This window comes from Scyliorhinus canicula, chromosome 6, assembly GCF_902713615.1.
Source record: "Scyliorhinus canicula chromosome 6, sScyCan1.1, whole genome shotgun sequence".
In the NCBI taxonomy this organism is placed as follows: Eukaryota; Metazoa; Chordata; class Chondrichthyes; order Carcharhiniformes; family Scyliorhinidae; genus Scyliorhinus; species Scyliorhinus canicula.
The window spans coordinates 26,860,811-26,873,554 of NC_052151.1; the positions used below are offsets into that span (position 1 = coordinate 26,860,811).

Sequence of the window (12,744 nt, forward strand, 5' to 3'; positions counted from 1 at the left end):
TGCTCTGAAAGCTAGTGATTCAAAAAAACCTGTTGGACTTTAACCTGAGGAAGGAGCTGTGCTCCGAAAGCTAGTGATTCGAAACAAGCCTGTTGGACTTTAACCTGGTGTTGTACGACTTCTTACTGTGCATTTATATAGATTGTGAATAGTTGAGGTCAGAAGTCTGACCCCTACAGCAGTCCGCTAGTTACAGTTCACCAGCCAGAGAAGGAACCATTTATCCCGATCCTCTGCTTTCTGTCAGTCAGCCAACCATCAATCCAATCTAGTACTCACCTCCCAATCTCCTGCGTTCTCACTTTCTGGATCAATCTTCTATGAGGCACCTTGTCAAACACCCTCTGAAAGTCTGGATATATCACATTCACAGGTTCCCCATTGTCCACCTTGCTGGTTATGGCCTCAAAGAACTCGAGCAAGTTTGCCAAGCCTGTCATCTGCTTCATAAATCCATGCTGACAATGGTGGATTGAGGTTTATCTTTCTCCTCCTTAATGTTTGATTCCAGTAACTTCCCTAGTCTATAGTTTGAAGGATGTTACTGTGGCACATACATATAAAAGAAAATATTACAGCTTCTGTAAGTGTGTGTGTTGCACTGTCGACAATCAACTGATTTGTGTTCAGTACCACATTGTGAACAATAAGCATTTACTATGTCGGTATTTAAGCTCATTCATCTGCCAAATGATTTGTGCCATCAGTATGCTTTCATGCTACACAAATATAAGCTTAAAGCCAGCCAGGGCAGATAAGATAAAAGGCTGTCTGCAATAGAATGTCAGTAGAAAACTAATTAAACAGTAGTCAGGGTGGAATTTTCCACTCCCGCCAGTAGCTAGAATTGTGGCGTTGGGGGAGCAAGATTTGGCAGGAGGTCAAAAATCAGTTTTCCAACGTCGGAAATTCGTTTGAAATCTTGTTCTCCTGATTTTCATGGGAACTTGCAGGCTAAGTGCCCAGCGGTGATTTGCTGGGAGAACCATTTGCACCTCATGAATTCTCATTAAAAGCCCAGCACACTGGAATCTTGTTCCCCTTCCAAATTAAGCACCCCGCCAGAGGGCATTTAGAACATACACTGCTATGACTGTACAAAAATGGCGTGCACTTGGTGAGGTTAACCTCTTCCTGCACTTTCAGACCATGAGAAGCAGCGATTGCTTTCAAGCCTATCAAGTCACGGTGGGGCGTACCAATTCCTGCCTGCCTCACCATGAGATATAAATGTGCTCCTCATGGCAGCTGAACAGCATAATATCTCGCATATTCAACCATCCTGCTATCCAGCAGAAGTCACACCTATTTTCACTTCTACTTGGTCTCCGGAACAGAAAATTCTGCCCGAAGTACTTAAAAGGGTTATGAAATGAAAAATGAAATCAAAATTGCTTATTGTCACAAGTAGGCTTCAAATGAAGTTACTGTGAAAAGCCCCTAGTTGCCACATTCCGGCACCTATTCGGGGAGGCTGTTACGGGAATCGAACCGTGCTGCTGGCCTGCTTGGTCTGCTTTCAAAGCTAGCGATTTAGCCCTGTGCTATTTTACCATGAACAACTAAAATTCAAAATGAACACATCCTACAAGTTGTGTGCATGCTATACAGAAGTCTGCCATCTAAAAGTACTCCTTCTGATTTGTTATTTCTCTTATAAATTAAAATCAACTCTCAGCGAAGTTAAAACTTTTTTGAAGCTTTTCTTAATGTTGCTCAATTAGAGCCCAAAGAAAAAATACTTCAACTCAATTTTGTCTGGATAGAGGTGAGTTAAATAAGAGGATTATCTGGATATAAATAATTGTTGTGCCTAAAAAGCTGGTAGCCAGTAAAACTGACCATGATTGTTATAAAACTCTTACCTGAAATGATCTAGCATGCCAATCAAATCATTTATCACAAGGACTGGTAGTGATTCCAAGACAAAGGTGCACCACCGTAAGATGCTAGCCTTGTAAATTGCTTTATCGGAGTATTCGGGAATAGCAATTTCGGATCATGCGCCGCATTTGGTGGATATGGTGTTGGAGAAGGGGGCAATACAGCGGCTGGGATGGAGATTGGATGTGGGGTTGTTGGGGGACCGAGAGTTTTGTGATAAGATTGGGAAGGTAATTGAGGAATACGTGGGGTTTAATAGTACGGGGAAGGTTTCACAGGCTCTGGAATGGGAAGCTCTGAAGGTGATGGTGAGTGGGGAGGTGATATCGTTTAAGGCGAAGGTGACAAGGAGGAGAGGGTGGAGCGGCAAAGGTTAGTCGATGAGATGTTGGAGGTAGATAGGAGGTATGCAGAGGATGTGGATAAGCACTTTTGGAGAAGAGGAAGGAGTTGCAGGCGAGCTTTGATCGGTTGTCCACAAGAAAGGTGGTGCGCCAGTTGAGGCGGGCGAGGGGAGCGGGCTATGAGTATTGGGAGAAGGCGGGACGCATGTTGGCAGGCCAACTTCGAAGGGAGGCGGCGGCAAGGGAAATTATTCGGGTGTGGGATAGGGCAAGGGAAGTTGGAGGTGGCCCCGGCCCAGATTAATAGGGTGCTCGAGAAATTTTATGAGAAGTTGTATAGATCAGAGCCACCAGTGGAGAATCGGGTGATGGAGGAATTCCTCGATAGTTTTGAATACCCAAGGTTGGGGGAGAAAGATAGAGCCACATTCGAGGGAGGCGATAGGGGAGCAGGAGATAAAAGAAGCAATTGGGAGGATGCAGTCGGGGAAGGTAGCAGGGCCAGATGGGTTCCCGGTGGAGTACTATAAGAAATTTAGGGATAGGTTAGTGCCGCTGATGGTAGGGCTGTTTGAGGAGGGGATAGGGAAGGGGGTGCTGCCACAGATCTTGGGACAGGCCTCGATCTTCTTGCTGCTAAAGAAGAATAAGGATCCCACAGAGTGTGGGTCGTATCGGCCCCATATCACTCTTGAATGTGGATGCAAAGGTGTTGGCACTTAGGTTGGAGGAGTGCCTCCCGAAGGTGATAGGGGGGGGGGACCAGATGAGGTTTGTGAAAGGGAGGCAGCTCTTTCCGAATATTAGGAGAGTATTGAATGCTGTTCTAGCACCGGCGGAGGGGAGGGAGACAGATGGTGGTTGCACTGGACACCGAAAAGGCATTTGATCGGGTAGAGTGGGGGTATTTGATGGCGGGGTTAGAGCGATTTGGGATTGGGCCGCGGTTTGTGGAGTGGGTACGGTTATTATATAGAGAGCCGAGTGTCCTCACAAATAATATGAGTTTGGGGTATTTTGCTCTGCAACGGGGGACCAGGCAGGGGTGTCCTATGTCCTCCCTGTTATTTGCGCTAGCGATCGAGCCTTTGGCCATCGCGTTGACGTCTTTTGGGGTGTGGAAGGGAGTATTGTTGGGGGGTTGGAACATAGGGTATCTTTATACATGGATAATTTGTTATTGTACGTGCCGGAGCCGAGTGCGTCAATGGGGGATATACTGGAGCTGCTCTGGGTGTTTGGGTCCTTTTCAGGGTATACTCTAAATTTGGACAAAAGCGAATATTTTGTGATGTCCCAACCGGGGGGTGGGGGGTGCTGCCATTCCATAGGGCGGCGACTCACTTTAGATACCTGAGCGTGCAGGTGGCACGGGATTGAGGGTGGGCACCGTAGGTATAATCTTACTAGTTTGGTGGGGAGGATGAAGGCGGACTTGGTACAGTGGGATGGTCTTCCTCTGTCACTGGCGGGTCAGGTGCAGGCGATTAAAATGAATGTGTTGCCATGGTTTTTGTTTGTATTTCAGTGTGCTGATCTTTTTACCAAAGCGTTTTTTAAGGAGGTGGAGAGGATGATTACTTCGTTTATCTGGCGGGGAGGTGGCTAGGAATAGGAAGGTGCTTCTACAGAGAGGACTGCAGTAAGGAGAGTTGGGCCTCCCAAATCTATTATTTTATTACTGGGTGATGAATACTGAAAAGGTGAGGAGCTGGGTCAGAGGGGGGGTCTCCCAGTGGGTTAGAATGGAGGAAAGTATGTGCAGGGGATCGGGGCTGAGGGTGTTGGCAACAGCGCCGCTCCCGATGGCCCCGGGTAAATATTCAGGGAGTCCGGTGGTGGTGGCGACATTGAAGATCTGGAGACAGTTGAGGCAGCACTTTAGGTTGTGGGCGCGGTCAATGGAAATGCCGATTAGGGGGAACCATAGGTTTGACTAGGGAGGTGGGATGGGAGTTTTCAGAGATGGGAGGAAAGGGAGTTAGGGTATTAACGGATTTGTTTCTGGGGGGACGGTTTGCGAGACTAGAGGAGTTGGGGGAGAAATGTGTGCTTGGGGCATGGGGAGATGTTTAGATATATGCAGATCCGAGATTTTGCCAGGAAGGATGTTCAGAGCTTCCCGATGGCGCCGCCCTCCACATTGCTGGAGAATGTTTTGATGACAGGGGGAATGGAAAGGGGGCTGGTGTTGGTGCTCTATGGGGTGATTTTGGGGGAGGACAAGGTATCATTGGAGGGGAATAAAGCAAAGTAGAAGGAAGAGTTCGGGGAGGGCATGGAGGACGGGTTGTGGTGTGAGGTGCTCTGGAGGGGGAATAGCTCAACCACGTGCGTGAGATTCAGGCTGATACAGTTGAGGGTGATTCATAGGGTGCACCACACAAGGATGAGCCGACTCTTTGTGGGTGTGGAGGATGTATGGGAGCGCTGTGGGAAGAGCCCCACAAACCATGTTCATATGTTTTGGTCTTGTCCAAAGCTGGAGGGGTATTGGAGGGAGGTCTTCAAGGTTACCTCGGGGCTGGTGCATTCGAGGTTCGAACCAGGGCCCCTCAAAGCCATATTCGGGGTATTGGATCAGCAGGGGCTGGAGGCAGGTGCAGGGGCAGATGTCTTGGCCTTTGCCTCGCTGATTGCTTCTCCACCCTGTACCTCGGCGTGACAGGGGGATCTGCTGGAATTTTTATTGCTCGAGAAGGTGAAATTCGAGCTGAGGGGGAAGGATGGAAGGGTTCTACAATTCATGGGCATTGTTTATCATGCATTTTCAAGAATTGGATGCCATTCAACATTAGGGTTTGGGGGAGGCTTGAATGTATGGTTTGTGGGTGATCATGTATGGAATGACCATGGGTTCTCTTTTTCTTTCTTGTTTTGTATTTGGGATATAGGGGGAAGGTTTGGGTTTGTAAAATGAAGGGGTTGTTAGTCTGGGGAATGCTATGTATTTGTTATTGTTGGTTATCTGTTGTTGGATGTATATTTAATGAAAATGTGGAAAATAAGGAGAATAAAAATATTTTCGAAAAAAAGTAAATTGCACTTAGATCCCAAGAATTAATAATTTTTAAAAGTATGCAGAACTTTTAAAGGGGAGAAGCATTTGCTTTTCATCTGTCGTAACAAGTCATTGCAGAATGATTAAGCTAAGTTTCTCACAGAATAAATATTGAACAGTAATACAAAAACACAATCAAATCCTGGTAAATCAGGCTCATATATGTAGTTTGTTTCTGGAAGGGTTATTACTGTAGTCATAGAAGTGTAGAACTTCTATTTGTTTATGATGCTCAGCCCATTCATACAGAATACCATTTGCCCTATCATAAAATCTACTCCAGTTGTTTGCAATCATTGCCTATACCAACACCAAATTAGATCATTTGATGATCAAGCCGTATGCTGCTGTTTTTCTCCACATGAGCCTCTTTATATCCTGCTCACTCCTCATATTTTTTATTATTTTTTGTTAAAGAGGAATTTATAGATCTGCCTGGACAGTAGTTTGTGTCGCAAATCCACATTCAACACCTGTGCACTGATTTTTCCCTCCATCCTACTCGTTTTTCTTGTTCATCATGAACCAGTAATGTTGTTACTACCTTATTAACCTATAAGATAGTAACAAGAATTAAGCCACATTTACAACATATTTTACATTGGATAGTATGGCAGCAGCCAGAAATTCCATTCGTAGAGTATTAAATCATGTTGACTATACTTACCCTCACTGACTTCAATCCTTTTGTCACACAGGTCAATACTTTTTCTACTTTTTGGGGTGGCACAGTAGCACAGGGGTTAGCACTGTTGCTTCACAGTTCCATGGTCCCAAGCTCGATTCCCGGCTTGGGTCACTGTCTGTGCGGAGTCTGCACATTCTCCCCGTGTCTGCGTGGGTTTCCTCTGGGTGCTCCAGTTTCCTCCCAACAGTCCAGACGTGTGCAGGTTAGGTGGATTGGGCATGCTAAACAGCCCTTAGTGTCCAAAAAGTTAAGGTTGGGTTACAGGGATAGGGTGGAGATGTGGGCCCAAGTAGGATGCTCTTTCTAAGGGCCGGTGCGGACTTGATGGGCCGAATGGCACTGTAAATTCTAAACATATTATTCAACTGTTTTTACTTCGAACTAGATCCACATACCCAGTGCTGTGGCGTGGAACATAATCTTCTAGTCTATAATCTTTCTTGATACTAGTTATTTTCTACCTAGAATCATTGAAATCCCTACAGTGCAGAAGAAGGTCATTCAGCACATCGAGTCTCCACAGATCCTCCAAAAGAGCACCCTATCTTCGCCCACACCCCATCCCAGAAACCCCACCTAACCTTTTCGAGACTAAGGGGCAATTTATCATGGCCAATCCACCTAACCAGCACATCTTTGAACTGTGGGAGGAAACCAAAGCACCTGGAGGAAACCCACGCAGAGACAGGGAGAACGTACAAACTCCACACAAACAGTCACCGAATGCTGGAATTGAACCCAGGTCCCTGCCGCTGTAAGGCAGCAGTGCTAAACCACTGTGCCACCATGCTGCCCTTACTAATATGCTGTTTTTTATTTTACAATTCAAATTTAAGGGGAAACTTGCATCTACCTTACATATTAGAAAAAGACCTAGACTTCAGCACAGAACCCCTTGAATTGATCTTTAATCAAAACAGTGAGTCTGGAAGTGTGTGATGCTGTCATTTTGTGCAAAATGAAGATGTACTATTCTCACATTTCTCATCACCACTGTACGTTTTAAACAGAGACACACTATACTAAAGCATGGAATGTATATAAATCTTAAAACGGGCAATATTTTGCTTCAAATAATGTACCATATGTCCAAATTTGAAATTGCTGTCCTTATTTGTTTTATTAATATCTTACCTATTTTAATTTACATTTGTTTTTGCTTTATTTAAACCAAGGTGCAGTACATCATTCAGGGATACCACAGGCGAAGAGAGTACATTGCAGCCTTTCTGAGTCACTTTGGAACGTAAGTTTATATTTGGATTCAATTAATTGTTCCCGCTGGATAATCTAAGCAAAGACTACATTATACAATCATGGAATTACAATGTGAGAAACGGCACAAAAATAATTTGTAACAGCCAGATTGGAAATTACTTTGATTTCCAAATCACTTTTTTTGTAAAGATACAGAATATCCCAAAACAGATTTTCTGTTGAGGAATGATTATCCTTCAGGAGCTGATAATGCAATATTCTGATCCCCACTTACTCTCCTTCGGCCTTTTCTTTATCATTCCACCTTCTTCTCCACTTCCTTTGCCTCCTCCATCACTTCCTTGTAAACTTGAAAAATAGAAGGATAACCAGGAAGACCTATGGAGGACGTCATATCCACATTGCTTGAACATCTGCGCTGGAGCATTGCAGTGTGCACAGTTTGTGTATTATTAACGCCTCGAGAAAAAATTCAGTTCAGGCTGGTCTCCAAAAAGCAGCTGGAGCTCCTGAACAGCAATCCAGATGCTCACGGTCAGGAGTGTGCTGTGCACTGATGATGGATAATGTTCCACACCATTTGTGACTGCTCAGATACTGAAGCAGTCCATGTTCAAATGCAGCAAGCTGTGGACAATGTCAATGGCTGACAAGTGGCAAGTACATTAATGCTGCACAAGTGCCAGGCAATGGCCACCTTCAATAATTCAACCATTGCCCCTTGACATTCTTTGGCATTACCATCACTGAATTCCCCCACCCCCACTATCAACATCCTGGGGATTACTATTGACCAGAAACTGAACAAAAAATACTATGGCTCTAAGAGCTGGTCAGAGGCTAGGAATCCTGCTGCGCCTAACTCATCTGACTCCTCCAAGCCTTTCCACTACCTACAAGGCACAAGTTCCTATAGTCCTGTAAGTATTTTCCCTTCAAGCATTTGTTTAATCGAGCTTTTGAAAGTTACAATTAAATCTTCAGCCAGCACTCTTTCAGACAGTGCATTCAAGATCACATCAACATGCTGAGATTTCCCCCCCCCCCCCTTTAAGTTATCTTTGGTTCTTTTGCAATCACCTTAAATTTGCACATCTAGTTACTGACTGTTCCTCTACGAGGAATAGTTTCTCCCTACTTTATCAAATCCATTCATGATTTGTGAGACACCTCTCAAATCTCTTTACCTTCTCTGCTCAACTCCCAACTTGTTGTCTCACCACTTAACTGAATTCCTCGGCAGGATTCCTAGCCTCTGACCTGTTCTTACAGCCATAGTATTTTTATGGCTAGCCACATACTATTCTAGAAAATATCTTCTGCTTCTTCTCCAAACCCTTCCAAAAGCAAAGGATTCTGTATACTTTTAATAATATCTCAAATTGCCCTGTCACCTTCAAAGATTTATGCACATAGGTTTCTGATTCTGCATTCGCTTTAAAATTGTACCATTTGGTTTATTTTGCCTCTTATTTTTCACACCAAAACGTATAACAACAACAACTTGCATTTATATAGCACTTTAATGTAGTAAAACATTCCAAGCTGCTTAAGAATCATTACCAACCAAAATTCAATACCAAGTTTACAAGACAATATTAGGGCAGGTGACCAAAAGCTTAATCAAAAAATTAAGTTTAAGGAAGAAAGAGTTGGAGAGACGAGACGTTTGGGAGCAAACCGAGGAGCAACAGAGGAGAGAAAGCTGGAAGGAGGAATCAGGAGGGGATGGAGATTTGTGAACTGCAGTGTAGGAAGGGTGGAGTTGCCTTATCTTGGGGTCTGCATAGAGGTTAGTTTGTGAGCTTGGAGGAAAAACTCCTGCTCCTGGCCTGCAAGCAGTACTGCAAACATACTTCCCTAATTAATCCAGCCCATCTCTTCCTTGCTGGTTTGTCCAAGTCCTGCAAAACCTTGCAATTATGGGTTAAAAATTTAAATTCTGTGAAAATTAAAATGCACGGTCTCTCTTAAAGTTTTTACTGACTGACACACCATCTGAGAACAGATTTTTCACCTGCTCCCGACCTGCCTCTGTTTCAATTTAAGTAAGAGGGTTTGTGTCCTGATAACATTTTATAAGATTTTTAAAACTATTGCTTCCCACCTGACACCAACAGTTTATAATCTCCCCCTTCTTGCAGTCTTTTCAGTAGGTAACTGGCCATAAGAATAAATAGAATCCCTTTAAGAGATGTTTTTCCTTCCCTTTACACTTGTGTACTCCAATGCAGTATCTGTCCATTTACGTGCGATGTTCCACAATAAAATTTAAATTAGCTGACGTAGCGCTATTTCCTGATCCTTTGTGAGGAGTATTGCCCAACACCACAACACCAGGAACACATTAATCCCATCGCTTTTCGTTATTGTGACTTTTTACATAATACTCAGACATGTGAATGAGATGATGAGTTCAATTAATTTGCCAATGATATGCGAAAATACAGTTCTCGGGTGAAATAAAAGTTGTACTCTTCAGCAATCCTCCGTTGAATGTAGCAAAAATAATGGACTGAATGCAACTCTGATCCTGTTAATGGATTTAAATGAGGAACATGGGTGGTGTATTTGAAGGAATGTTGATTCTCTCTGCTATTGTGCTATAATCTTTCTGCTGCTGAACATTTTTGGAATTTCAGCTATTTTGCAAAAATAAAACTTTCTGGGTTTGGTTGTATTTCTTGAGAAAGGCTACATTCTCAAAGATGTGGGATGAAATGTCCTTTTTCTGAAATGTGGATCGCACTATCTGTATTTATACAACAATATATCTATTTTTTTCTTGCATTATTGCTGCTGTAAAAGTTTTTGACCGCCAAGGTTCTGGATTCAAACCCCACTATAACTTGAGCACATGACCTGAGATGATACTGTAGTGTACTGAAGCATCGTTGGGGGGCCCATCTTTCAATTGGGATGTTAAATCAAGATCCCCATTCCACTCTGTCCAAATAATGTTAAGGATTCTACGACACCATTGAAGGAAGAGTAGAGTTTTGCCATTCATCCCTCAACAGCGCCAAGAAAATATAATCTAGTCATTAATTCATTAACTGTTTCTGTGTTCTTGTGAAACAAATCGATCACTGTTTGTCAAAGTCCTGTTACCGATTTCATACTGTATTTTTGATACTAGCCCCACACTGAAGATGACACAGCACTAATACCAAAAGTGTGATATAAAGTAGCACAATTGGTTTAAAATGAGAATTGAATCCCTTGTCAAAGTTGTGTATTTAAAAATGTGGTTATATAGTAGAAGAATGCAAATTGGGGTGAGGGCCATTTAGGTTGGAAGCAAGTATCCCTAATTGACTGACTGAATAATCAATAGTGGCTAGCATAGGGGATAAAATATTAGAACAAATCTAAACTTCTTGCTTTACAAGTCAAGTTACCAGCTGTGGACTAGCACATCATCTATGAACCTATGATTTCTAAAAATAATGGAAAGGATTTTACAGGAAGAAAGACCCACAATTCAGTTAGCACATCACTGACTAGAAACCCGGCTACCCCACAGCTTCTGGGGACAGCCATAATAGGGTCAGAGTGGGACTTCACCAGTGAATAGTGATGAGACCATCAATTCACGCAACACGTGGTTAGAAGTGAACAGTGGTTTTAATCGTCTTACAACAGAGCCTGCCTGTGACAAGATGAACTCCAGATGAACTGGCAGGCAGGCTCTCAGCATCAACCTTTATACTTCCGGTTAGGGGGAGGAGCCGTGGGTGGAGCCACGGGTGGAGCCCAGTACAAACTCCCGTACACTCCCAGTGCTTCTCCCCCTAGTGGCAGAGCAGCGCAACTGCTAGTGTGCCGATCTTACAGAGACATAGTATAACATGTGTAATACAGTGTGAATTACGCTACTGTGATTCACCACATTCACCCCCTGTAACAAAAATCAAGTCCGACGGGGGTGGTGGCTTAGAGGTTGAGTCTGTCCGGTGGCTGAGTTGTCCGCTGTGATCGGCGGAGCACTGGGGTTGCAGCCCCTTCTGGTGACTGGATGAGCACCGTCAGTTGGGGTACGATGGTGGACTCCGGGGGCGATTCCGCCCGAGCTTCGTACCCGTCTAGTTCGACTGGGGGCGCTGGGAGCTAGCTGGCGCAGGCGTGCAAAAAAAATGTAGCGAACTGGTAGGTGCGGGGGCGTGGGGGGCGAGTTGGGTGGGATGTAGTGTCAGGGTACCTTGGCGGTGGTAGTGGGGTGGTTGGATCCTGCAGGCGCTAGGTCCCGGAGGGATACAGTGTCCTGACGGCCGTCAGGGAACTCTACGAAGGCGTACTGGGGGTTCGAATGTAGTAGGAGCACTTTCTCTACGAGTGGGTCAGTTTTGTGTGCCCTGACGTGCTTCCGGAGGAGTACTGGGCCCGGTATCTTCAACCATGCCGGGAGCGAAACCCCCGTGGTAGTGCCCCTGGAAAAACTAAAGAGGCGCTCGTGAGAGTCTGGTTGGTAGCGGTACATAAGAGGGACCTAATAGCGTGGAGCGCGTCGGGGAGGACGTCTTGCCAATGGGAGATCGGGAGATTCCTGGACCGGAGGGTCAGTAGGACGGTCTGCCAGACCGTCGCATTCTCCCTCTCCACCTGCCCGTTCCCCCTGGGGTTATAGCTGGTAGTCCTGCTCGAGGCGATGCCCTTGCCGAGCAGGTACTGACGCAGCTCGTCGCTCAGAAAGGACGAACCCCGGTCGCTGTGTACATAGCTGGGGAAACCAAACAGGGTGAAGATACTATGCAGGGCCCTAATGACTGTTTGGGAGGTCGTATCGGGGCATGGGATAGCAAAGGGAAAACGGGAGACCTCGTCTATGACGTTCAGGAAGTACACATTCCTGTTAGTCAAGGGGAGTGGCCCTTTGACAACGATCGCAAGGCGTTCAAAGGGCCTAGAAGCCTTAACCAGGTGGGCCCTGTCTGGTCTGTAGAAGTGCGGTTTGCACTCCGCGCAGATCGGGCAGTCCCTGGTGATGGCTTTTATCTCCTCGGTGGAGAAAGGCAGATTTCGGGCTTTAATGTAGTGGGCGAGCCGGGTAACCCCCGGGTGGCAGAGGTCATTGTGGATGGCTTTTAAGCAGTCGCTCTGTGCACTGGCACACGTCCCGCGGTGGGACAGGGCATCTGGGGCCTCGTTGAGCTTCCCCGGTCGATACATAATATCGTATTTGTAGGTGGAGAGTTCAATCCTCCACCTCAGAATTTTGTCATTTTTAATTTTGCCCCTTTGCGAGTTGTCAAACATGAAGGCAACCGATCTTTGGTCGGTGATAAGGGTGAACCTTCTACCTGCGAGGTAGTGCCTCCAGTGACGTACAGCCTCCACAATGGCTTGTGCTTCCTTTTCGACCGAGGAGTGTCGAAGTTCCGAAGCAGAGAGGGTTCGGGAGAAAAATGCGACTGGTCTCCCTGCCTGATTTAGTGTGGCTGCAAGAGCTACCTCTGAGGCATCGCTCTCAACCTGGAAAGGGACGGATTCATCCACTGCCCGCATGGCCGCTTTGGCGATGTCCTCCTTGATGCAGTTGAAGGCCTGGC

At 45.4% G+C, this 12,744-nt stretch overlaps 1 protein-coding gene across 4 annotated transcripts in view; it reads left to right on the forward strand.

Annotated features, from left to right (window-relative positions):
- babam2 (BRISC and BRCA1 A complex member 2) overlaps window positions 1–12,744 on the forward strand; it is a 318,522-nt gene that overhangs the window by 261,023 nt on the left and 44,755 nt on the right. For all 4 annotated transcript variants that reach the window (XM_038799057.1, XM_038799060.1, XM_038799059.1 and 1 more), the window contains one exon: window positions 7,153–7,223. In XM_038799057.1, coding sequence (XP_038654985.1) covers window positions 7,153–7,223 — 71 coding nt within the window. The remainder of the gene's footprint in view (window positions 1–7,152; window positions 7,224–12,744) is intronic.